The sequence below is a fragment of the Pan troglodytes genome, chromosome 16 (genome assembly GCF_028858775.2).
Source record: "Pan troglodytes isolate AG18354 chromosome 16, NHGRI_mPanTro3-v2.0_pri, whole genome shotgun sequence".
In the NCBI taxonomy this organism is placed as follows: Eukaryota; Metazoa; Chordata; class Mammalia; order Primates; family Hominidae; genus Pan; species Pan troglodytes.
In genome coordinates, this window is record NC_072414.2 from 24,776,718 (window position 1) to 24,803,423 (window position 26,706).

General features: G+C 40.3%; 1 protein-coding gene across 7 annotated transcripts in view; it reads right to left on the reverse strand.

Annotated features, from left to right (window-relative positions):
* The window catches only part of FMN1 (formin 1), a 430,759-nt gene that overhangs the window by 94,182 nt on the left and 309,871 nt on the right, over positions 1–26,706 (reverse strand). The window contains exon 18 of one of the 7 annotated variants that reach the window (XM_063794668.1): positions 14,281–14,635. The exons of 5 other annotated variants lie outside the window; for them this stretch is intronic. In XM_063794668.1, the coding sequence (XP_063650738.1) occupies positions 14,622–14,635 (14 nt within the window). In that variant the 3' untranslated portion in view covers positions 14,281–14,621. Of the gene's footprint in view, positions 1–14,280; positions 14,636–18,352; positions 20,190–26,706 lie in introns of those variants that run through there. One more of the 7 variants, XM_063794667.1, reaches the window with a different exon arrangement.

Below are 26,706 nucleotides of genomic sequence, written 5' to 3' on the forward strand. Positions count from 1 at the left end.
GGAGAGAGAAAGAGAGGAAGGGAGGGAGGAAGGAAAGAAGGAAGGAAGGGGAAAGGAAAGAAAGGAAGAAAGGGAAAAGTAGATGAAGAAAAAAGGTTTCTTCATCTTAACTAGATTCTCACATGTAGGAAAGTTTAAATAACATTAGCAATGTTGGCTTGGCACAGTGGCTCGTGCCTCTAATACCAGCACTTTGGGAGGCCAAGGCAGGTGGATCACTTGAGCCCAGGAATTTGAGACAAGCTTGGCCAAAGTGGCGAAACCCTGTTTCTACAAAAAATACAAATACTGGCTGGGCATGGGGGTGTGCACCTGTGGTCCTAGGTATTCAGAAGGCAGAGGTGAGAGGATCACCTGAACCCAGGGAGGCTGACACTGCAATAAGCCATGACCACACCTCTGCACTCCAGCCTAGTCTCACAGGGTGAGACCCTGTCTCCTGTCTAAAAAATACATATACATACATATTAGCAATGTTGACCCAGACTCCAAGTGGGCTTTCCAGAGATGCAATGTGACTCGCTTGCCCTTCCCCTGCACCAAGGGGTCACCGTCTCTGTGTCTCTGTACTCCTCAAACATGGTGAGGTGTCCCAAGATGATCTAAGGTTTGAGTGTATTTTAAAGACCCCCAGCAATGTCCACCACCTCATCCCATGAGTCATAAGCAAGGTAACAAAGGTAACAAAGATGATTATCCTGATTGGGTAGTTCTCAAGGTAGGCAGGGAAGCAGGAAAGACATCTGTTTTAAGAAATCAGCATTTCTCAATGAACATTTGTGGCCACATAAACTTTCCTGATTATTTCCAGCTACGATTCTGAGAATACAGTTAAAGAAAAGCTAGGATTTCCCACAATATAAATTGGGAGGAGTTCCTTCAATTATTTAATTAACCCTCTACTATATTCAAATTCCAACAATTTCATTTATATAGAATTGTTTTTCATGAACGTAGTATAAAACATGCCTGCAATTTACTAATAGGATATAATCGAACGCCTGACAATAATTCCTTCAAGGTTACTTCTCCCTGGTGAAAGCAAAGCTGAAGGCAGAGCTTGTTTCCCCAATTACAAAAGCAATACTTTCTCTTTTGCCTGAATTCACAGGGTTGATCGCTGCAGCTCTCCCTTTGTGCTAGATGTGGTGACAGAGCCCATGCGGTGCCCATCAAATTGCTCCAATTTTATGAGGCCATATCATGGGGGTGGTAAAGAGCTTGTGCTTGGATTGAGACCCACTAGGACTCAGGTGGGCTGTGGCTTGTTTTTCTCATCTGCAAAATGGGGACCCCCCGCAACACAGGCATGATATGATATTTAAGATAATACATACATAGTGATTTGCAGAATGCCGGGCACTCACAAGCAGGCTCATAAATATTATTTGTTATTTTTATGTTTGACTAAAATTGGTTGGGAAACATGTCAAAGTCAGAACAGGAAGAGAGTCATGGCTGGGGATTATTTGCTACAGATGCTGGGCACTGTATTTACGGAAATATGCCACGGTGCAAATCTCCTGTTTAGAACATAGGGATAATGATTTTCATTCCCGTGCTGAAGTTCCACCACCCATTGTGAGAATTCACTGAAGAATGCAGGCGAAGTCTTGGGGAAAGACGAAGCAAAATGGGAAACAATTCCCCTAGGCCTCTGAGCTTCGCGGTTTTGAAATTAGAAACTGAAACCAGTACAAACGAGAGCAGCTCCACTGCTGTGCTCCAAGGTCCTCTCTGCAGCCCCACGGGCTGGGATTCCCACGTGGCCTGTAAGAATTAAACTTCCCCACACGATCAAAGGAGAGGGCTGCCCTCCGACGGTCCCCACAGAGCCACGCGCCCCGGAGGCCAGGCAGCTTGCCTGCTCCAATTTATTGACTTGGCTTATCCGAGATGCTTTCTAGCAGACAAATGGGAGACCTGAAGGCTAATTAATGATGACACCGGAGACTGGCAGTGCATAAAGGAGAGAGGTCATGGACAGATCCACAAATGTCCTTCACTGTTCAACCGGAAGACTCGCATACGATATTGCTAGACCACCAAGGCTGCCTCAGGCGTGGGCTGTGCCAGGAGCTCCAGTTAAAAGCCAAAGTCACCCCAGGTTCTCTTTCTGTTATTTTTCTCTTTATACAATTTTTTGGCAATTAAAAATATATTAATTTCCGAAGTTAGTTACTACTAAGTGATCACTGTGAGACAGAGATGAAATATTAAAGACCACTACATAGTGCAATAACTGAGACTACATGGAGAATATTTTCACTTACAGGTTAAACACTGGTGGAGTATTTTAGTGAAAGGAAAGATATGGCCTTGACTATTTTAATATTTCAGATATTAGGCTGTTAAGGTCAGAATTATCTGTTTTTTGTTTTTCACCCCTAAGAACAAGGGAATAAAGCTTATTAAGCCACTTAAAAAGCCTAGGTAGGTTAGAAAAATGTAGCAGTAAGACCCAGATATAATTCAGCAAAATCAAATACATTTAATTGCTTTGTAAATCAAATGTATGTGGGCAATTGGTATGAAGATATGAAACTTGTTTCTTTTTGTATGAGCTGAAGGACCTGTGGGCTTAGTTAAGTCAGAATACAGGTTTAGAGGAAAGGAAAGGTTTATCAAGCTATCTGCTTTTCTAGAGTCCTCTCTTCTTCCCTGTCTGGTTACCTAAGTCTTACCCCACCCTTCCACAGTCCTGTGCCAGTTCTGCCTCTTCCTCACATTTACAAGATTCATGTCCTTTTCACAAGCTCCCTGCTCAAAGGACCACCACAGAAAATGGCTGCAGCAACATATGGAATTTTTTTACTAAAGCAAATTTTTGTATTATATCAATGGGGCTTAGATGAGAGACATAAAGTGAAGCCAGAGATCAAAAGCCTAGAATGCTTGGTTAAGGAGTTTATCATACAGGAATCCATTCAATAAATACATCAGTTCGGCTAGGCACGGTGGCTCACGCCTGTAATCCCAGAACTTTGGGAGGCCGAGGTGGGTGGATCACGAGGTCAGGAGACCATCCTGCCTAACACGGTGAAACCCCATCTCTACTAAAAATACAAAAAATTAGCTGGGCGTGGTGGTGGGCACCTGTAGTCCCAACTCGGGAGGCTGAGGCAGGAGAATGGCGTGAACCCGGGAGGCGGAGCTTGCAGTGAGCCGAGAATGTGCCACTGCACTCCAGCCTGGGCGACAGAGCGAGACTCCATCTCAAAAAAAATAAATAAATAAAATAAAATAAATAAACACTTCAATTCAATACATGTCTACTGAGCACCTACTACGTGCCATAAATTGTGTCAGATATTGGGGTTCCATCAGCAAAAGAAACAGACTAAATTCTCTGCCCTCAGACATTATAGTGAATGGGTCACCAACTAAGATTTCTTAATGGGTATGGCACGTAGTAATTATTGTTTCTAGTAACTTGAACTGCAGGCAAACCTACGAGTTATTTCCTTCCATGTTCATCTTTTCTACTTTAATCCCTTTAGTAAGAACAGGACCGTCTAGTGCACTTCCTGGTGCTTTTCACATGTTCAACAGTGGCAGTGGTGGGGTGGGAGGAGGTGGTTAGAAAAAGTCAATGTCCTTTTAGCTTCCTGCCCCCAAATACACTTTTATCAAAACAAATGTAAAAACAAATTCAGAACTCAGAATCTCAATATTAGCATAACTTGCACAATTTTCTTCTTATGGCATTGGCCTTAAACTAAGGAATTACATGAAATGCAATGTAATAAAGTACTAAAATTGGAACAGTAATATTTTATTTTGGCTAGCAGCAATGCATGGACTTCTATGAAAGGGGAAAATCATACTTAAAATTAATAAAATATTAGATATTTTTCATTTGCTTATTAAAGCTTGGCACAAATGAGAAGGTACTATTTTGTGGCTATCTACTGTACACACTTTTTTATAAGGCCATATAGAAAAGGCCACACAAAGGGAGATTTCAAGTTGATTTAAGCCAAAAACAAATGATAGAAGCCTGCAATAAAAAGTACCTATTTCATGTTCTTGAGGTCTGATGCTACACAGCAGGAGTATTTTAAATCTTGGCAGGGTTAAGAGTAGCGAGTGGTATTACTGGAAATCACACGGTGAGGATAACTGGGAGAGGGCAAAGGGGAAATCTATTCAAGGAGACACTGACATAAGTTAGATTTTGAAGGGGACTGCTAGACCCATTTTCTACTAAATAGCCCTTCAAAGCCCACATTTCTCAGCTCAAATCAGACAACTGCGCATTAATGACCCATATGTGGAAAATCTATATGTAACCAAAGGTGTTTTCCTTCTTTAACCTTGGTTTGGGGATTCACCTGACATCATATGCAAATTTTTCCTCCTAATGACTCTATTCATCCAAAGGCAAGACACTATATTTAAAGTGGTCAAAAAACTCCGAATTCCCAGTTGTCCATTCAAGTTAAAACACAGGCTTTAGACACACGGAACCCAGGTCAAAATATTATCTCAGAATAATGTAGCTACATACATGGACTTAGACAAACAAGTGCCTTTTTATAGACAAACAAGTGCCTTTTTATATCTACACATACATAGTGTCTATGCCTCAAAAGCTAATTAGAACATTATACTTAGTGAATAGAGCTTTGGTATACTCCAAGAAGTAGAAACAATCCAAATGCCCATCCATCGTCTGATAAATGGATAAATAAAATATACTTTATACACAGAATGAAATATTTGGCCATTAAAACAAATGAAGTACAAGTACATACTACTACATAGATGAACGTTGAAAACATTATGCTAAGTAAGAAAAGCCAATCACAAGGGACCACATATCCTATGATTCTACTTACATGAAATGTCCCAGTAGGCAAATCTATAGAGACAAAGTGGATTAGTAGTGGCTGAGGACTAGGAGAGAAAGAGGGAGAGAGAGAGAGGTGACAGCTAAGGGGGTAAGGGAGAAAAGTTTTCCTTTTGGAGTAATAAAAATTTCAAAAAATTGATTGTGGCAATGGTTGTACAACTTTGTGAATACACCAGAAGTCATCAGATTGTACACTTTAAATGGATGAATGATGTGGAATGTGATTTCATCTTAATAAAGCTGCCTAAAGCTAATTAGAAAGTCAGCCTTAAACTGGAACTATAATGAACAGATAAATGAAGAATGCCTCATCTGTACTTCTTTATATAAGGTAAATAATTTTAAAAATCTTAGGTGCAACTATGTCTTCATTATAATACCTACAATATTACTAAACTAGGAATCAAAAGTGGGAAATGAGTTTGAGATGCACATGTAATTGAGAAATTAAACATATTAGTCAATCTTCAAAAAGTAGCAATAAACGTTATTAAAATAAAAGACCTGGCCGGGCAAGGTGGCTCACACCTGTGATCCCAGCACTTTGGGAGGTCGAGGCGGGCAGATCACCTGAGGTTGGGAGTTCGAGACCAGCCTAATCAACATGGAGAAACCCTGTCTCTACTAAAAATACAAAATTAGCCAGGCGTGGTGGTGCATGCCTGTAATCCCAGCTACTCAGGAGGCTGAGGCAGGAGAATCACTTGAACCTGGGAGGCGGAGGTTGCGGTAAGCTGAGATCGTGCCATTGCACTCCAGCCCGGACAACAAGAGTGGAACTCCACCTCAAAAAAAATAAATAAATAAAAATAAAATAAAATACCTACTAAAAATAACTGAACTCAGTAAGAGAAATACAAGTAAAGCATTTAAATTAAAAGTGCTAACTTTTGGAAAATTAAAACAATAGCTTTGGTACATTCTTAATTGTGGTATACAGCTATGTATATATATTTACACATATATACCAACAATTGGTACATTAGAAAAATTTCCCCTTTGAGGAACATCAAACAACGGGGCCTGTTGTGGGGTGGCGGGAGTGGGGAGGGATAGCATTAGGAGATATACCTAATGTAAATGACGAGTTAATGGGTGCAGCACACCAACATGACAAATGTATACATATGTAACAAACCTGCACGTTGTGCACATGTACCCTAGAACTTAAAGTATAATAAAAAAAAAAGAAAAAAAATTTCCCCTTTGAACTACTCTTGATTTAAAGATGCATTTATTCTTAGTTTTTCATACACTCTATTTGGCTGGAAAAGTTATTCAATATCTGACTCTTAGTTTCTTGATACATAAAATCTTGTGAGGACTAAATAAACATGCAAAAAAAAAAAAGCATTTTGTATGCTGAATAGTAAAATGCTAGCCAAAATATTCTTTAGCTATTTTAAATAATCAAACAGTAGAAAGGCTGGCTAGATAACATACTGTACATGGCTTTATTCTTTTAGTTTCCGAGAAGAGCTAAACAGTAACAGCAACCTCACAAACTCTTTGAATAACTGACATTCCTAATATTTATGTGTTTAATAAACAAATCATGTTACAGTCTAATCATTTTCCCAGTCCAATTGTCTTTTAAAATTCGCAATACTCACTTTTTCCTATTTCTTGTTTCATGACCCACTGAAATTTACTTCCTCCCCATTGTGACACTGAGAAAGCACTCTGAAGTCACTAATTAACCCATCCTGTGGGCAGTGTCCTCATTTTGTATCTCCTTCGCCGACAACCCAGCAGGATTCTGCATCTTGACTACTTCTCCTTCGTAAAACACTTTGTCCCTTAGCTTCTGTGTTCCCCATTGTGGGCTTTCCTCCTACTTCTGCCTGCCCTGTTTCCTATGCAGCCTCATCTTCCTACACAGAGTCATTAAACGTTAAAGTTCTCTAGGGTTTGGCATAAGGCTTCTCCTCCTCCCATGCTATGCTGTCTAGACAATGTCATCCAGGTAAACATTTCAGTAACCATATCTGGGATGTGTCTCCCAAGTTTACACAGCTAGCCCACAGTTTCACCTCCTACGGAACTCCTGAATTCATTACTCTCCACCAGGCTGCTATAGTCTCAGCCTAACTGTTCTTCCCACATCCACCCTGCCTCTTTCTGATTTGTTCTCCATACCTGAGTCAAAGTGACCTTTATAAAATCTCATTATGCCAGTCCCCTGCTTAAACCTGCAGGCACCTCTATTACTCTGAGAGGTTGTCTTCAATCCCTCAAGCTGGCCTGCAAGGCCCTACATGCGCTAGGTCTTGCCTGCCTTCCCAGCCTCACCCTGCTCTCCCTGCCACAGTGGCCCTTCTTTCCATTCCTCAAACATGCTCACTTCTTCCCATTATGGTGTTCTCCTGCTATGCCATTCTCCTTCACTTCCTAGTAACCAGGACCTAGTCAGTGCTTAGTCATCATTACGACCTCAGCTCAGAAGTCTCATCAGGATTTTTTTTTTTTTTTTTTTTGAGACGGAGTCTCGCTCTTTCACCCAGGCTGGAGTGCAGTGGTGTGATCTCGGCTCACTGCAAGCTCCGCCTCCCGGGTTCACGCCATTCTCCTGCCTCAGCCCCCTGCGCCCCGCTCCCTGTGCCGAGGCTAATTTTTTGTATTTTTAGTAGAGACAGGGTTTCACCGTGTTAGCCAGGATGGTCTCAATCTCCTGACCTCGTGATCCGCCCGCCTTGGCCTCCCAAAGTGCTGAGATTACAGGCATGAGCCACCGCGCCCGGCCATCAGGATTTCTTTTCCACCTTCCATTCTGTGATGAGAGACCCTCTGTTACAAAGTCATAGCACTGTATACCTTTGCCCTTTTCATGATTATTTGATTGTCTCCCTCATTAGGCAGAAACTGTATTTTTCTTACTGTTAAACCTCCAGCATCTACTATAATGTCTATCTAGTGAAAGCTGTTCCATGGGTATTTGCTAAATAAATGAATAAACTACCAATTAAAGGGGAGAAACTTACACATGTGCAGTATGGATATTAGTGTCTTGATAGAATTTGGCTGTAGTACATGTACACTCATGTACCTCAGAATGATGCTTCTGTCAATAATGGACCACATATAAACAATGGTGCCATAAAATTATAATGAAGCTGAAAAATGCTGATAGTTCGGTGATGTTGTAGCTTTTGTAACACTGTAGAGCAAGGCATTACCTTTCCTTTGTTTAGATATGTTTAGATACACAAATGCTTACCATTGTGTTATAATTGCCTACAGTATTCAGTAGAATACTGAATACAGTTACAGTATAGTATAGCCAGTAGTACTGTAATATACTGTTAACTATATTCAGTATTCTACTGAATAATGTTGGGGACTGTAACAGTATAGAAACCTGCTGTGCAGATTTGTAGCGTACGAGCCATAGGCTATACCATCTAGCTTAGGTGTGAAGTAGGCTACACCATCTATGTTTGTGTAAGTACACTCTATGATGTTTGCACAATGATGATATCGCCTAATGACACATTTCTCAGAACATATCCCAGTTAAGTGACACATGACTGTATGTATGCATATGTAGACACAGACATATGCACATACACCGACACGTGAAAAACATCTCTCTTCATTTGTATAATACATGTAGATGGATGCAGGGGCTGGAGAAGACACAAGTACACTGACATTCACTCATTCACCCACTTTCACTCACATTCACTCATTCAGATACGAGATACACGTTTTTTTTTAAATCCCTGTCCGGGTTCCATAAACATTCATACATTCAAAATACTTACCAAGTATCTGCTGTATGCCACTGAGCTGAATGTTGGGGACAAATATTTAATGAGACCTACTGGTCATTTCTCCTCCAAAAAACATTCACAGTCTAGCAACAATGAGAAACAAGGAAATGAACAAATTGTGATATAGTGTGGTGTGATGGAACGCTGGGTATAGGCCTCTATTTCAGACTGGGCCAGGAGTTAGTAGCCAGGAAAGGCTCTCCAGGAGAGAAAACTTATGAGGTGAACTGCAAAGGTCAAGGAGGAGCTAGCCCTCAACCACAGTGAGGAAAAAGAATTAAGGTGAAATGTCATGAATAAAAGTAACACATGATGAGAATGCACGGGCCATTTGAATGAGTTAAGTGGTGTAGCATGTCTGGAGCTGTGGGACCTTCTCTCCTCAGATCACTGGTGTTCTGCATTCAGATTTTGGTGTAAAGGAAAGGGTGTGCGTAGGGGAGAAAAGCTTCTGGGCCCCAAAGGTATCCCAGGTTACACACTGAGGTGAACGGTGAGAAGGCTGGTGACCAGCCTGGTTAGGAAAAGTGCCACAGACATAAGGGGCTTGCAATTTTACTTAAAGTAGTTAGGAAAAGTCTCACTGTGAAGCTATTTGACTAGAGATTTAATCAGAGTAAGGGAGGGAGTCATGAGCAAGCTCGAGGTGGAAAATCAAAGGTGTTATTTAGAGCACATTAAGTTTGAAATGTGAATTAGACACTCAAGTGTATATAAAAGTCTGCAGTCTGGGACTCATGGCTGGAGTAGAAACACACGCCAGGAAGTCATTGGTATAAAATTGGTATTTAAAGTGATAGCAAAATATGAATTGCCATGGGGAGAATACAGCCAAGGAAGACAAGGTGTTGCAGGACAAACCCTGGGGCATGTGCACAGTGGAGGAGAGGCCAGCAATGAATAGAGAAGAGCTGGTCAGTAGGAAAGTGAAGGTCTGGAGTTACATGACCTGAGAAGAAAACAGAATTGCAGGAAAGAAAGAGCAGTCAACTCTGTGCAGAAGGATCAAGTGAGATGAAGACAGAGAAATAACACTGATTCTAGTGACACAGAGGTCACTTGTAATCTCAAAAGCAGTTCCAGGGAAGTTGGGGGTGCGGGGAAAAAGCCAGCTTGGAGAGGCGTGAGGTAAATGGAGAAAGATTCTGTAGCCACTTGTTTAAGAAGTTAAGCTACAGAAAGAACGCCAAAATGGGGAAGTCATTGGAAATAAGCCTAAAAGATAGCTCTAGTTTTCCTGGTCAAGTGCTAAAGATCAAATGAGGCCGTGGAAGTGTTGTTTTCTTGGTGACTTTAAAACTGATTTAGTTCTTATCTGCCTGGGATGTTTTTGATAGTTTCCTTTCATGGTAGTAGGACTCCTTAGAAAGATTCTTCCTTTAATTTTTCAAGAAAACTCCCAAAGCCATCATGTCATAAAAATCATTCCATACAAGAAGATATTCTCTAGGGCTACTTTGATCATGTGCAGAAGAGGTCTAGCCCTTTACAGAGCGGCTGCCTCTTTCTCCAGAGGAATGTTCCATAAAAATAAACCCACCAGGAAGCTGGAGTCCAGGGGAATCCCATGATTCTGATTCACTCCACCGAGGGACGCTGCCCAAGATCAAATTCACCTTAATGTACCATGATTGGGAGTGAGTATTCTCCATGAAAAAATTTAAGCAGAAGTGACAGGGCCAAGTGAGGACATGCTAGTGCGCTTTAGGACTTTTGGAAAGACTTGCAAAGCTGGGCCACTGACTACAGCCTTTGCACGGAATTGTCTAAAGCACCATTCAAAGGTCCTGCCTACCAAACGTCACAGCTGAGTCAGAATTTCCACTGTGATGATTATGTGGTTACGGACGCAGCCTCGGTCTGCGAGACATTAGCATGAAAAATATTCATTAATCACCTACCCATGACGAGGCCTAAATATAGATGGATTGGGCATGATTTGATTTATAGGGTGTTAAGCGATTCAAACATTTATTCAAAAACATCCCTTTCACTGGTCCCCACAAAAATCGCCACCATGAGAAGCCTTCCCTTGAACTAAAGATGGTAACTCCAGAAATTTCATTAGAAATGCAGATGTATTTGTTGAAAAAGAAAACATTGTCAAGAATAATTTAATGCTTTAGTAGAAATGTATTTCTAAGATTGGTTTAGGAGGTAGGGGATTTCAAAAACAATAGGTAGGAAAGTTGTGTTAACATGGAAGAAAAAGGCACATACTGCAAGCTCTGGCATCGAGGTGGACTGTGTGGCAGGGGTCCTAGGCAGGCAGGACAGGCGTGGAGGTACCGGGCCTCTGAAGGGGAAGGGAACTCATCTTCGGGAGGAGAGGAGCGACTAACTTCTAAAAAGTATTAGGAAGGTAACATATACACATAAAGACATTTGAAAAACATTTTTAAAACAGCAGAAAAAACAAATCGGTCATGACACCATGACCAGAACACAGTCACCATCGAAGACTTGCACACTTTCTCTTTCAGGGTCTGGGCCTCGGTATCATGCTCCTTGCCCCTCCATCATTTTATGGGGGTTGCCTTACTTATATTTGATAAAGAATTTTTTTGTACTTTAATTCTTTCTATTAACATAATGAAATCATAGGTAAAAAGGAAAAACCTTTGTAGAATTCTTGATATTAGTGGTCAAACTGTTTTTGGTACAAAATGGGTTGTACCACAATGGGAGAGATGAAGGGGAGAGATTTTGGAAATAAAACCATTTTCTGTACCACTCTGCAGAGGTGGCTGGCTCCATGTAAGCTAGAACGGTGCCTGTCACTGTCATATAGGGACTACGGTCATCACATTTGAAGTGCAAAACTCTGGAATGGAAAACAGTAAGAGGACCATCCATCCACTGAAGTAATTTACTCAAACACAAGACCATAACTGGTGATATATGAGAGTTGATATAGAAATTGGGGATTAATCACAGCATAAAACTAGGTTTGAGGCCTGTGCATAAAAGTAGCTCTTTTTTTTTTTTTGAAAGGCCCTAATGTGTCACGTTTAATTGGAATGTAAATTATGCTACTGTCAGCACTAGCAAAGCTGTCTGAACTTGGGGGAAGTGTACGGCAAACTTACATCAAACACTCAGAGTTTTGTAATATACATTTATATAATTATGAGCACACATAATTTTAAATGCTCAGACTTTCCAATCAACAATATCAAGTAATCATTTGGACATAGGATTGCAATTCAAGTCATTTGTGAAGAACATATAGAGCCTACATTTTGGGGCACTCCCATTGAATAGTACTTCAAGAAGCATACAGGTATCATTAGTGCAAGACGATGGTAAAAATCAGCAAAGGCAGAGCAAAGTTGTTAGCTAGAATGCCTCACTCCTCCCAAAATTATAGCAACACATCTTATCCACTGCTCTAATCAGGAAAATAGTACTCCTATAGGAATGCTTAAATACTAAATATGTCCTCTGAAGTCAAAATGCATATTTTGTGGCAATTTTTACTAGAATTGAGGATTCTCTCACACATACAAATCTTGAAGGCCACAGGCCTGAGCCTCTTTATGAATCAAGGAAATCAGTAAGAGGAAGAGGTATTACAGCAATGCTGGTCTTAGGACTATTCCCCTTACAGCAGTGCAACAGCTGGCTACAAAGAGGCCAGTGATTAAGATACACAAGCCTATTAGTAAAAAGCAACCTGTCCCCATGTTGCTCCACCAGGACAGCTGCAAGTCTTCCACGGTTTCTCTGACCTCTGAGCCCATGTTCCCATTTCAGCCCTCGCTGGTTAGTCACATTAACTGTAATTTTCTACTCTGGAAAGTGTTTACATCTAAATGAACCATGAGGGAATAAAGGAGAAATGACAGAAAGGCATAAGGAGAAGAGAGGGGAAAAAAAAGGATGGAAAGTTATTTTTAAAACACACAACCTAATCTGGTGGATGAATTCTGGTATCTAGTCTTGGCTCCAGAATCACTGGCAAAGCATGGAGCTGGCAGCCACTGCTAATCAGTTTGCCACTGTCTTCAGATTTAATGCAATATTTGGCTCAGACATTTAAAAAAATCCCCTATTCCAGCTAAAATATTTACACAGTCCTATGTGTCTCACTTAATGCCTGTTAAGCAATCGTCTTTTAAAACTCCACAGACACTTGTAAATCTGTCGGGAGAATTGTGGCCTATAAACAAGGTTTCATATAAAGAAGGCTGCATTGTCAATTTTGGGGGAGTAGGGATTTCTTAGGATGTGTTTGAAAATAGAGTTGAAGATCAGAAACAGTTTAGAGTGGGTAACAAAGTGGCCAATAGTCTCGCTTGCTGGACGCCGTTAGTGGTATTAACGGGAAGCCTCCAGACACTGATCTCAGCTATTTAAAACTGTGCTCTCCTGTAAATCTGTCATTGATCCTACCTCTCTCTTGAGTTATGGCGCAGGGACAGTTTCTGGTCCAGCAGCCCCTGGTAGTCTGCATCCTAGGGCCTGTCAGGCTAGAGAAGATGAGCTGCTGAAGCCTTTAACAGGAGGCTATTACGTGGTTATACGTAAAGTGAGTGTGTGTAAGCAGCTCAGGAAGGATGGGGGACTGCTAGAGGAGAGGGGGAGTTCTGGGCAGGGCTGATGTTGAGAAGAACAAGACGGCTGAAATGACAAATAAATAGTATCCACTGAGAGAGCCTAGGTGTCACAGATTCTGAAATGCCTATTAAACTCTCTAACATCTTCAGCCCTGATGTTAATAAGACTAGGTGATAAAACTTAAAGTCATGGAGGCCCCTCCAAGCTATCTCCTGTTGGCCTGGGGAGTGCAAGGAATTTGTCTCTGTCTTTGGGATGAGTCAGGTATATGTAATATGACTCAGCAAAACTGCTCCATCATTCAATTATTCCTAGATTAGCTGCCTTTTTATTTTTACTCCATTTCATTAATGAATATGCCATTGGTTATGATTCACGATTTTATTTTAGTTTGTTTTTTTTTTTGATACGGAGTCTTGCACTGTCAGTCACCAGGCTGCAGTGCAATGGCACGATGTCGGCTCACTGTGACCTCTGCCTCCTGGGTTCAAGCGGTTCTCCTGCCTTAGCCTCCCGAGTAGCTTGGATTACAGGTGCCTGCCACCACGCCCAGCTAATTTTTTGTACTTTTAGTAGAGACGGGATTTCGCTACGTTGGTCAGGCTGGTCTCAAACTCCTGACCTCGTGATCTGCCTGCCTCGGCCTTCCAAAGTGCTGGGATTACAGGTGTGAGCCACCAAGCCCGGCCTATATTAGCTATATATAGGGAATATCAAGCCCAGCTTAAACACTCAATTTTGGGATTTGGTGGAGTTAGGAAAAGGTATGTCATCGATTGAAAAAAAAATTAGATGTTTGTAATTCCAAGGTATATAATGCCTTGAAACCAAGGTGGCAAGTATTAGTTGATTCTCTTCAGGATCACAGTCAGGAAGGGCTTTGCAGATGTTTTTATGAATTCAGAACAGCTGGAGGGAAAATTCTATATACCTTCCCTCTGTATACCCTCTAACAGACTGACAAGTATTATCTCTGTTCTCAGGTACAGTCAGATTCCTGTTCCTGAGCAGAAGAGAAATCAGAAGTAGGAATAAATCTCTCCCCTAGAAAATGGGGATAAAACTTACCCTTAAAATGGGTTCATAAAGGACTTGATCTTTCAGTGAGTTTATTTAAAATTCGCAGTGAACTCAGTGCTAAGAATAAATATTTGCTGAACAAATTAACTGATTGAAAAGGTCAAACAAGATCTGTCTCGTATTCTGTAGATTTTTTTTCTTTGATACCCGAAGATTTGATGACACTTTTTAAAGACCATCAAAATGGTCCAGAAAAGGTTTAAAAACACAACCAAATTAGCACTGTTAGTACATTAGCCATTATAAATGTTCCTTGGGCGTTTCCCCTTTCTGTTTACTATGGCAGAGGAAAAGCTTCTGGTCCAGCAGGTCCTGGTCCTCCACGCTGACTTGGACATACTGCCATTTCTCTCTCACTCAGTAATTCCTTGAAAACAACAACAAATTTTCAAACTGTATAATCAAAAGCAAATAGCCCTTAAATGGCCAAGGGTGTCTTAGCCCTCAGCCCGCTTTATGTGTTATCTCATCTTACCCTATGAAAGTTTTCCTGCTATTGTCCCCGCTTTTTGGTGAGTATTAGTAAAGTCACACAGACAGTAAGTAGCTGAGTCAGGATCTGAATCCAGGGGTAACAGACCCCCTGCCCTTATAATATGCCGCCTCCTACTTTCACCATCTACAGGAAAGTTCTAGAAAAAACTATGGGACACCTATGAGAATGCTTTGTCAACTGTAAGGAATTAATAAAAGCTAAAAAAATCACCAAGTGCCACCACTGGGATCCTGTCATTTCAAATGTGGAAAGGCCTACCAGGAGGTTAGGTTAGTAAGTGGCATGGCAGAGACTGGAACCAGGGCTGTCAATTTCCTGTTAGGTCTGTGATCTTTCCAGGGGTATTAAAAGGTAGAGTCACAGTTCATGGCCCCTATCCACCTAGGAGCCACGCTGAGGCTGAGCTATCTGGGAAAGAATCTAGGAGAGAGAAGGATATTGGCAAAAACTCCAGTCCCCTTTGCAGGGGCTAAGGAGGTCTCCCTGTAACTTCACTCATTTGGTTGACTGACATGAGAAGAATCTATCTGTGGACTGTGAATCTTCCACAGAGTCAAAGATATACAACTTACTTAGGCAGAAAAAGTATTTTGATATTCACAAAACTTCCCACTACTCTATTTCTGTGAAGAAAATGTTTTGACCCAATACAAGCTCATGGTATGGTAGCTTGGGTGCTGGCTTGGCAGTCAAGGACCTGAGTTCTGTGCCTGGCTGGGTGATCCCGGCCATGCTGCTTCCTATCTCGGAGATTCTGTTTTCCAAGCTGCATATGCCTGCCCTACTCACTTGGGAGGATGAAGCACCATAGGCAGGTAAAGTATCACCATTATAATTACAAGAGTACCTTTAAAAAACCAAGAAAACAGGAAATATCAAGGATACTTTGTTAACGAACTTGCCAAATTAATGCTATTTTCCAGTCCTCATACTTGATTCAGTCTTCCAGCTATCGAGCAGAATCCTGATCAAAAGCACTTGTGTTGTTTCTAAACCTGTTTATTCCTGTTGTTCTTTTTATTGAAATTATGTAATTTAATGACTTGATGGTAAACTACATATATGACTGTCAAAAAGTACTATTTCTATAAGTTTTAATGAAATAAGCTAAAATATTGCTGTTAAATGTAGGTATAGAAGGCCAGGGGAAACATGGCAACTAAATGCAATGTGGTAGTCAGGATTAGGTCCTGGAACACAAAGGGGACAAAATGGAAAAACCAGTGAAATCCATATAAAAACTAGCATTCAGTCAATCTAAATGTATCATTGCCAGTTTCTCAGTTTTAACAAATGGATCACAGCAATGTGAGATGCCAAGAATGGGGAAAGTAACTGACAAGAGCTATATGAGAACTCTCTACTCTTTGCAACTTTTCTGCAATTTAAAAATTATTCCAAAATAAAAATTAAAGTGTATTGTTTAAAAAGTGTGGGAAACACAGTTTTAAAAGATTGAGAACAATTATAAATATCTAGAAAGATTCTATGGTGATATTTGCAAGAGTCTTTACTGAACTTTAAAAATACAGTAGGGAAATTACAGATGCTGTCATTATGGAGTACGTAGGGAAGACCTATAGGACTGCATTCGACAGATTCATAATTCAAGTAAAGGCTTCATCCCTGCATCAGAAGACAGACAAAGGATACATTTAATTTGTTGTAAGTTACAGTGTTAAGGGATACAAGTGTCATTTTCCATGATTCCCAATTTTGGCCAATTTTTTTCCATTAACCTACCACACCGGATAAGCGCTCTGCTCTATAAAGACAGATGGTATCGGCTGAGCATGGTGGCTCACGCCTGTAATCCCAGCACTTTGGGATGCCAAGGCAGGTGGATCACCTGAAGTCAGGAGTTTGAGACCAGCTTGGCCAATATGATGAAAACCAGTCTCTACTAAAAATACAAAAAATTAGCTGGGCATGCTGGCGGGTGCCTGTAGTCCCAGCTACTCGGCAGGCTGAGGCAGGAGAATCGCTTGAACCTGGGAGGCGGAAGTTGCAGTGAGCCGAGATTGCGCCACTGCACTCCAGCCTGGGTGGCAGAACAATATTCTGTCTCAGGAAAAAAAAAAAAAAAAAAAAAAAAAAAGGATAGATGGTATCAACACAAGAATTTTTGAGGCATGAATTAATTCAAGAGATTGTTCAGAGTCATTTACAAAGAGAATACCTGAGATGCAAGCCTGATATAATTTTACAGTTGACTTTTTAAAAAAAAATCTTGTAAATGGTCAGAATTCCTAGGATTTTTCAGTTGTTCTAATTAAGTCAGTCTAGGGAGGAATTCAATACAGTAACCCTTCATGAACAAGGAGAATTATAGAATGCACTGAAATAGCATAGTAAGAATCATCATCTCAGAAATTCAGGAGTTGGAATATATCTTCAAAATCATCTAGCAAACTACTTGTCTAATGGTACCTCCTCTACCCACCCACATAATACAATCTTCCAGCAAGCAGTGGGTGAGGAACCCACTACTGCTCAAGGCCATCAGTTTTCTCTTCAGACAGCTTTAAAATCTGTCCCTCTAAAAGATTCTACTCACGGATGCTTATCTGACATCTTTGGCCATAAGGAAGTGATCTAATTTCTCACTAATAGCAGAGTCAGCGATTATCTGAAGTTGAGTCATTTCTTCCATTGTTCATTTGCTCATTCATTCATTTACCCATTTAGCAAATATTAATTGACAACAAATACGTGGAAAGTGCTGACCAGCACAGTAAATACAAACATAAAAAAGGTCATATATCTGCCTTCATGAAGCTGGTGGAAGAAGAGAAAATTTACAAACAAATAAATAGAAAATAATATGAAATATGAATATGTGAAAGTAATACGAAAAACGAAGGCTGTAATAGACAGTGCCTATTCAAAGTGCCTCCTGAAGAGTGGGTGGGCAAGGAAGGCTCAGAGCATGGGCCTATCTGGCAGAAGGGCTTTCTAGGAGAGGGACCCACTACTGCAATGATCCTAGAGCAGGAACAAGTACATCATGTTGGAACACAAAGAAGGCCTGTGTGGCTGGAGTTTAGTGGGCAGGAGGGGTGAGTGGTGTGAGAGAAGACTGGAAAGGCAGACGTGGTTAAATCAGTTTGTACGGCGTGAGTATGAGGTTGGATTTGATTCCAAGAGGAATGAAGATGAAATAACAGAGTGCTGTGACCTATGCGGCAGGTGGAGACAAAGGAAGAGCAAGAGTGGAAGCAGAGACACCTGCTTGATATGGGCCAGGTGAGAAGGTGGTAGCTTGGATTACAAAAGCAGTAGGTGTGGAGATGGAGAGCAATGAATTGATTCCAGACACTTTTTGAAGTTAGAGTCAACAGGACTAGCTGTCAGACATGAGAGCACAAAAGGAATCAAGGAAAAGTATGACACATTTGGCATATGCTATGAAAAGGGATTTCCTTTGTGGGATCCCAGTAAATCCTCTTAAACAATCAGTAGAGCAGGTAGCCTTACACTCATTTTTATATGAGGATACTGAAATGTCAGGGATGAAATGATTTGCCAAGGGTTACAAAGCTTGTGAAGCGAGGATTTGAATTCAGGACTTCTGACCCAGACTTTTCTATGATTGCAGCTTTTATTTCAATATTTTATGTTTCTTGTCAAAGAAAAAAACTCAACAAAACACATTCTATTAACCACGTGTTTTTATAAAATAGAGGGTAGAAATAGAGGGTGCAAACTGCGAGGAGGAAACCAGGACAACATAACTCATCCTTCCCACCTAGAAATGTCACAATCACAGCTTCAAAGGAAAACACAAACTTCTTCCATTAATTAAACAGATGAATCAAGTTTCAGTTTCCTCTCTCCTTTCTGTACAACTTGTCTTTGAAGGCATTTCATTTGGGAAATGTGTGACCTTTAGTCACCATGCTCAATTAATTGACTGCTTTGCATCAAAAGTCACCATGCCGATCCACATTTGACACCCACTGCTTTTCTGAAATACTTATCCCAGTTCCTTAGGTCTGTTTTGTTGAAATCATTTTACAAAAATAAATCATATCAAAGTTTTTTTTATTATTTCTAAAACTTTGCTTGCAAAACTAAATATTTTTAACACCATGGCAACATGGTCAGGACTCTGGCTAATGTATCCAGTCTCGTACCAGAGCTCAGACTTAGTAAACTACTGCTGTGGACAAATGGGCTGTGAAGGAGGAAAGAGCTAATAAATTAGACATGGTCAATAATCATTCAAGTCATGTCTTCTGGAGCTTCCCAAAAGGTGATAAATTAGCCAGTCTTGCCCTAATGATCAATACCCTGCTCACCCTTCTAGAACACACCAGCATCCATTGAGTAAAGTGCAGACTGCAAGGCCTCTCAGGAATTTAAGCACTACCTCACACCTCCTAAGGTACTTCCTCAGGCATCGCCTCATCTGACCCTTTCAATATCTCTCTGTCTTAGGCAGAGTCCAGAAGTATGATCGGCTCCATTTTTTTTTTCAGTTGAGAGTCACAGAGGCTAAGTGATGTGGCAAAGTGCATGGTTTATCATGTGGTAAGAGGCAGAATTAACTTTAAACTTACATCTCCTAAATCTCAGTTCAGTACTATTTTCAACACACCAGCCTCTGTCATTGAAACTTAACAAATTCACAAGTGCTTTGTTTCATTGTGGGATTTTTGTTTGTTTGTTTTTATGTATTTGTCAAAGTTATACGTGCACGCAGTTTAAAGAATCAGTGCATTCTATGCACTTTAAGAACAACAGTCCCCCATCTCCACCCTACCAATTTCCTCAATTCTTCCTCCTCAGAGGCTACCTCTTTTACCAATTTTATGTGATTATTTGGTGCTTAGTAGTATGTCTCTAACAAGCTTCTATTGTTTTTTTTTTATTTTTCTCTTTATCAACTATAAATGATGTAGTTCTTTCCTCCACTCCCGCCTCTTCACTTCCATCATCCCAATATAGCACACGGTACCATGACTTGGTTAGACTAGCGTTTGGTGTTGACATTATTATGACTTTGCAACAACAACTCGCAGTCCCAGCTGATACATGGACACTCTGATTATTCCACATTTCCCGCACATTTCCTCTTTCTCTCACACTTGCTCTCAGAATTTTTTTTTGATTTAGTTTGTTTTCTATGAGCTTAGCGTTAAATGAACCTCACACTTGTTACTAGTTGTATAAAATCTCTTGTCCAAACATTCAGATATATTAGATGTATTAATCGTGTATTCCTTAAGAATCTTCTCCATGCTGCTTTTGACTTAATCAAATCTGAAATGTTTTCTTTCAATGTCTGGCTGTCATCCTGGGCTTTTTTCTCTATGCTGGAGGCTCCATTCACCTTCCTTCTTCATTGGAATTTTTATTTCCTGTGACCTATGTCTTCCTCTTTAATGGGACAGCACTTTCTTTAGTAGCATCCTGAAGATAACTGTATGGGAGATAAGTATTTTGAGAAATTGCATGTCTCAAAATGTTTTTAATCTGTCCTCATATTTGACTAATAGTTTGGTGGATATAAGGTTCTGGACTGGGAATAATTTTTCTTCAGACTCCTGATGCATTTGTAGCTTTTAGTAATGCTACTGAAAAGTCTGAAGTCATTCTGTTTCCTGACTGTGTGTGTAATCCATCCCCACATCCCACCTACTCCTAGAAGGGGGTGAGCTTTTCTTTTTGTCCTAAGTATTCTGAAATGTTCTAGTAATAGTATAAATCTGTTTTACTTCCCCCATATTAGTCAAATATCACATGGTAAGTGGCAGAATTAACTTTAAACTTTTGTCTCCTAAATCCTAGTTCAGTGCTATTTTCAACACCCCAGCCTCTGCCATTGAAACTTAATTGCCATTCACAAAGCTTCATTTCATTGTGGGGTTTTTTGTTTTTGCATATTTTTTTGTATATTTTATATATTAATCAAATACGGGGGAGTAAAACAGATTTATATTATTAAAACATTAAAACTTTTTAGGCCTTTTAAAATTAGGAACTCATCCAACATTTTTAGAAATTTTAAATGACTGTATTGATTAATTTATGTACAAATATGTATGACTTTCTGCATGTTTGTATAAATATGCACAAACTTGTGGTACGTGTAAGTCTTATAGTAAAAGTTGGATTGCTTCTCACCTCCTATCACTCCTGGATTAGAATTCAGCTTTCTTGTTTGATTAATTCATTTATCATGTATCCATCTGTTTTTGAGTTTCAAAAATTTTGTGGTTCTCTCTATGCTTTAAAACTGATGCTTTTAAAGAATTCTACTATCGTTCTAGAAATTTTCAAAAGGAACTGAAATTCCATGAGTGTTCAGTCCTAGATGAGTGTTCAATCAACGACGTTTCCACCAAAGTCCTCCAAAAGGTTTCCAAAGTGACTTTTCCCCCTTACTAGAACCATATTGTTGTTTATGGGCCATGTTTTAATTAGTAATTAAAGAAAATTTTCACCCTCATGACAAGATCTAATTTTTGTCTTTTTTCCTCTTACAAGAAGCATTTAAACTCTCATGGAGGGAAAGCCACTTGATGACACCAGGTGGCAGAGGTCATTCGTTTTGCAGGGTCAGGGCTGGTCTTGAGCACAGGAAGCATAGTTCACCCTCTTATGTGACTTGACAAGTTCTGGAAAATTCCCTTACCTTCTCATCTACATCAGGAGCCCAATACATCTAACTTCCACACATGGAAGAGATAACAAAACCTTGCAGGTTGCCCAGGGGTGGCCCTTTAGTCCTCTGCTATTAGTTCAGTTAGCCACATCAGACTAGTATGCTTTCTTTTGGGTCACGAAGGAATAAAACAGAGGCTAGGTCAATGTCAGAGAGACAGAGAGGGAGTCAGAGAAACTGAAAAATATTGACAGGCAGGAGGTGGAAGGAGAGAGACTACAATAGGCAGATCGGTTGAGTGGTTGTATGTAGAGACAAGAGAAAGCCTGAATTCAATCCAATTTTTATCTGTAGTCCCTTTAGAAGATGAGCCACAGAACGAAGTGGGGCTTATTCTTCAAACTTTATCATTCTGGATCACATTTTTTGTGCTTTTAGGGTGAGCCTGCAAACTGTAAAGGAACAAAGTATGGTACAGATAAACCTGTTTCAAATTTCAGCTTTGCCAGTAGTAGCAAAGTAACTTCCACTTCCTTACTGTAACAACACAGGTAATAACACTTACTTTGAAGGAGTTTTAAGAAATAGAAATGATGTAAGCAAATTTGCTGGTATTAAGTGCTCATTAAATGGTATAAGTGTTGTCATTAGTGATGGTGGAAATGGACACGCGCCACACCCTTAACCATATTTATAGACCCTCTGTCCACTGTCTACACTGGTAGGGAGGAGAATTTTATTGCTGCCATTGTTTAGAATTGCTAGTGCATAATGGTAATAAAAAACGAACTGACTTCTAGTTGACTTTATTATTGCTTTTAGATTCTCTACAGACATGCCAGATAAAAAACAGTACACCAAGTTAAATTTGAATTTCAGATAAGAAAAAATTTTTTAGTGTAAGTGTGTACCATGCAATATTTGAGATACACTTACATTAAAAATAAATCCTGAAAGAAAAGTATTGGGTCTCCTGAATTTTATTTAATAAATTTGACAACCCTAAGAGTAAGGAAGAACCATTTTGCTTCCTAAGATAATATCAACAGGAAACACTTTCTTAAATTCTCTTTGGGGCCCAATAGTACTGACTGACTCAGGCAAGGGCCACACTTTCATCGGAGTGGACAGATACATTGATTCCTGACGGAACAAGAGCCAGCATGGCTGTTTAAGAAGCCAGAATCAAAGAGGATGGTGACGAGGCAAACTTGCATTAAAAGCTGCTGAAGAGCAGGGACAGAGGAACCGTTTCCCCTCCCACAGTAACACAAAGTCGAATATCCATTAGATTAGCAACCAGTTCTTAGCATTCCTCCCTCCTACTCATAGTCAACTCTTGATCAACTGCAGTAATAGGAAGAGAAAAGGACATCACACATAACCCCAAATCAAAATGAAAACAAAACTGATCAAGGGTTAAGATCAGGTCCAGTGGTGGCTCATGCCTGTAATCCTGGCACTATGGGAGGCCAAGGCTGGAGGATCGCTTGAGCCCAGGAAATTTGAGACTAGCCTAGGCAACACAGTGAGACCCTGTCTCTACAAAAAATACAATTTACAAAATTAGCTGGGCGTGGTGGTATACATCTGTAGTCCCAGCTGCTTAGGAGGCTGAGGTAGGAGGATTGCTGGAGCTCAGAATATTGAGGTTTCAGTGAGCCATGACTGTGCTGTTACTCTCAAGCCTGGGCAATAGAGCAAGAACCTATCTCAAAAAATAAAAAATAAAAAAAAACAAAAAGAATGAGAGCAAGTGGTAAGTAATGACATGTGGCCTTGTTTCTGCTAAGTCAGACCTGCCCTCCTCTACGTTACTAGGGATCCTAACTCCTGCAGGCAGGACCCAGTACTATCATTTTACCAACAACCGTGTTGCTAGTACAATCAATATCCTTTCTTCTTAAAGTACCTTTTACACAACTTATGCTCTGTAAAAATATTACTAAGTAGACAATGAAAGGGAAAAGAAAGCAAGCCAATGTTTCATGCTTTAAGTTAGGAAATGCTGTTTTAAACAGCATTAAACTTTTTTTTAACTACAGAACTTCCCAGAGGCTTTAATAAGCTCATGTACTTTGAATCCCTAGGATATGATTTTCGTACAGAGCATGTCCAGGTTTATTTGATCATAGACTCTTTCAGAGAACAAAAGTTCCAGTTCACATTTCAGGTAATATTTTTAGGTGCTACTATTTGAGGAATCCTACATCTATAGTTTCAGCAATGCTGCACGCGCATGTGTGTGTTTGTGTATGTGTGTGTGTCTGTCCCTGGTATTAACTGGTGCAATCAGAAAGAAGAGTCCACTCCTTGGTGTATTAGTTTCTGATTGCTACTATAATAAATTAGCACAAAGTTAGGAGGCTTAAAACAACACAAATATATCACCTTTTAGTTCTATATGTTAGAAGTCTGACATGGGACTCACAGGCTAAACTCAAGGTGCTGACAGGGCTGTACTCCCTTTAGAGGCTCTAGGGAGAATCTGTTCCTTGCCTTTTCCACTTCTAGAGGCTTCCCACATTCCTTGGCTCATGGCCCACTTCCTCCACCTTCAAAGCCAGCGACATTACATCTCTCTGACCATTCTTATGTCGTTATATCTCCCTCTGATCACAGCCAGGGAAAGTCCTCAGCGTTTAAAGACTGACTTTAAAGATTCATGTGATTAGATTAGGCCCACTTGGACGGTCCAGGATAATCTCCCCATGTCAACATCAGCAAAGTCCCTTTTTGCCATGTAAGGCAACATGTTCACAGATTCTAGGGATTAGGGTTTGGACATCTTTGGGGGGCATTATTCTGCCTACCACATATGGGTGGGTAAGAATACCCTGAGAGTTCCAGCCAGCAAGGACAAAGAGGGAGAATGAAAGTAACTATTGCCATTGTTTGTGTTTTCTCAATTATTTCTTACAACCTCACAGTATCAGGGAAATTGAAATTATTGTCTTGTTAAGGGATGTAGAACAATAAACAAAATATGGAACATGTTCCCAAGCACCAAGAACTTGGTTCTCTCTTTACAATGTAGAGAAGCAAGCACAAGTGCTCTGTGAATTAGATACTCCACAAACATAGCCAGCTGGCCTCTCAGCAACACCGGCTGATTATACAGGCTGTGCACTTTCCAATGAAAGGTACATGCCCTTAATCAGCTTTATTGAAGCTGCCCTCACTAAGAAACTGTGCAGACATTATTTCCTATGATGCAGGTCCTATAACTGTCCCATTTTACAGGTGAGAAAGTGAATACTTTCTACGATTATGCTACTTGACAAGGTGTTACTTTCACTGAACCAGTAAAACATACACATCTGAACTCAAAGCCTGATCTTAGTCCTATGTAATGTGCCTATTTGTATGTCTATTTGACAATCCATCTACCTGGACTTCTTCTCCTTTCCAATTCCAACCCAAAGCAAGTTCCTTCCTGTGACTCTATCTGATCTGACAGTCTACATGTGTGGTTTCGGGAGTGTGTGCACACGTGTGCATGCTTGTGTATATATGTTCAGTAACTCTCTGTAATTTTTTTCTTCATGAGGCTTCACATTTTGAATGCCAAAACTTTCTGTCTGATCTCCAATCAGATGTGGTGACTTCTGGGTCACAGGCGTGATATGTATTGAACACATGCCTTACAGTCGTATCTAGTTTCAAAACTTGGCTAGATCATCACCTCTGAAACACTGGCAAATTACTTGGGCACCCCAAACTTCAGCTTTCTTATCTTGTGAGAAGTCAAAAATAGTATCTGCCTCACAAGGTCACTGTAGAATTAAAAGAGGTGATATAGATAAAGCACTTGATAGAGAATAATGACACAATAAACTGCAGTTGATACTATTATCAATTCCATGCTATGTTTACCTGCATAAAAATGCTATTCAAAGTTCTTGCCTCTCTGAAAGATGCTTAATGACAACTTCTACTTAAATCAGTGACATTAGTATGACCAATAACCATAGGTTAATTCACATTAGGTTAAGGTGTGTTAATACTATTTTTTTTTTTTCTAAAAGACTCTGCCTGCCTGGAGAACTAGGGCCTGATACTTCTTGAAATTTGCTAATCACATCTGGTTTAGCTTTAGACATTTTCTGGGATTTTGCCAGCAGCTACGACACTTTAATGGCTACAATAAACCTCAAAGCCTCATCAAATCTTTGCTGTATATGTGAAAATTATGTCCTCTTCAATTAAACATTCAATCTCAGCTCACACCAAGGCCTTATGGAAAAGGAGGTGAAACCTGAATGGAAACGTTAAGATGAAACGGACCGCCATGATTCTGGCCATCTTGCCAGATGGTATTTAGAAGAAAAAGAAATTCATTAGAGAACCTACGGTGTGTATTTTCTTTAAATATTTACTGGGTACCTTTCATGTGTTGAAAACACTGGCATCTCTAAACATTAGCAGGGCATTTTTGTTTAAATATTCCATGTGTGTGAGGTGGGGGGAGTCATTTCCTCATTTGCCTTTGTGGTACTTCATGTGTTTTGGTGAAGTCTGGTACAAAGAAGAAAAGTAACTGAGACAATGTTCAGTTTTCTTTCCTAAGGCCGCTCCACCTGCTTCAAAAGCTCTTGTATTTTCCTAAAATCGGCTGAGGAAAGCATCAGTTGAGTACTGAGAGATCCGGAACGACAATTCAGAGCCTCCCTAGACAAAAGAAGGTGTACCAAAGTGAGGCGCTATGGGGGAACCCTTGTCTCTCTGCTCGCCTCCCAATTCACCCCTCTTATCCTCTTGCTATTTATCATCAAACGTACAGGGACGTCAAAGTGAGGCAGCCCCTGGAAGGAGAAGGGAAAAGATCAAACAGGGATCAGGTTTCGGCTCAAAGACTATAGGAGAGGTCAGGCCAAGGGTTTTACAAGGGGCCAAGAGACAAGAGGGAATGGGCATTCAGGAACAGCCATGGAGCAAACAAGCTCCCCTGCCATTGCTAACTCTTGCTGCCACACTGAGACCAGCCTGGGCCCTAATTCTACCAATGGAGAGGGACAGACAAAAATGCTAGGTGGTAGCTTACTATGCTTTATTACAATATTAATCAAGCTCCTCAACTTCAACAAGGATACAACCGCCAATTCTTCAGGAGACAGAAAATAATGACCGCAAGTTCACATATCGCATTTCTAAAGGAAGCATCCATTTGTTTGAATTCATTCAACCACATCAATGGGAGAAAAAAAACCCCACATGTTCCTTTAAAAATAATATACAAGATAAAAATATTCACTTGTAACCATTATCCTTTCCATGTAAGTTTTATGCCCAAAGTAAAAATAAACGGCTCTCTTTGCCACCGGGAGCAGAT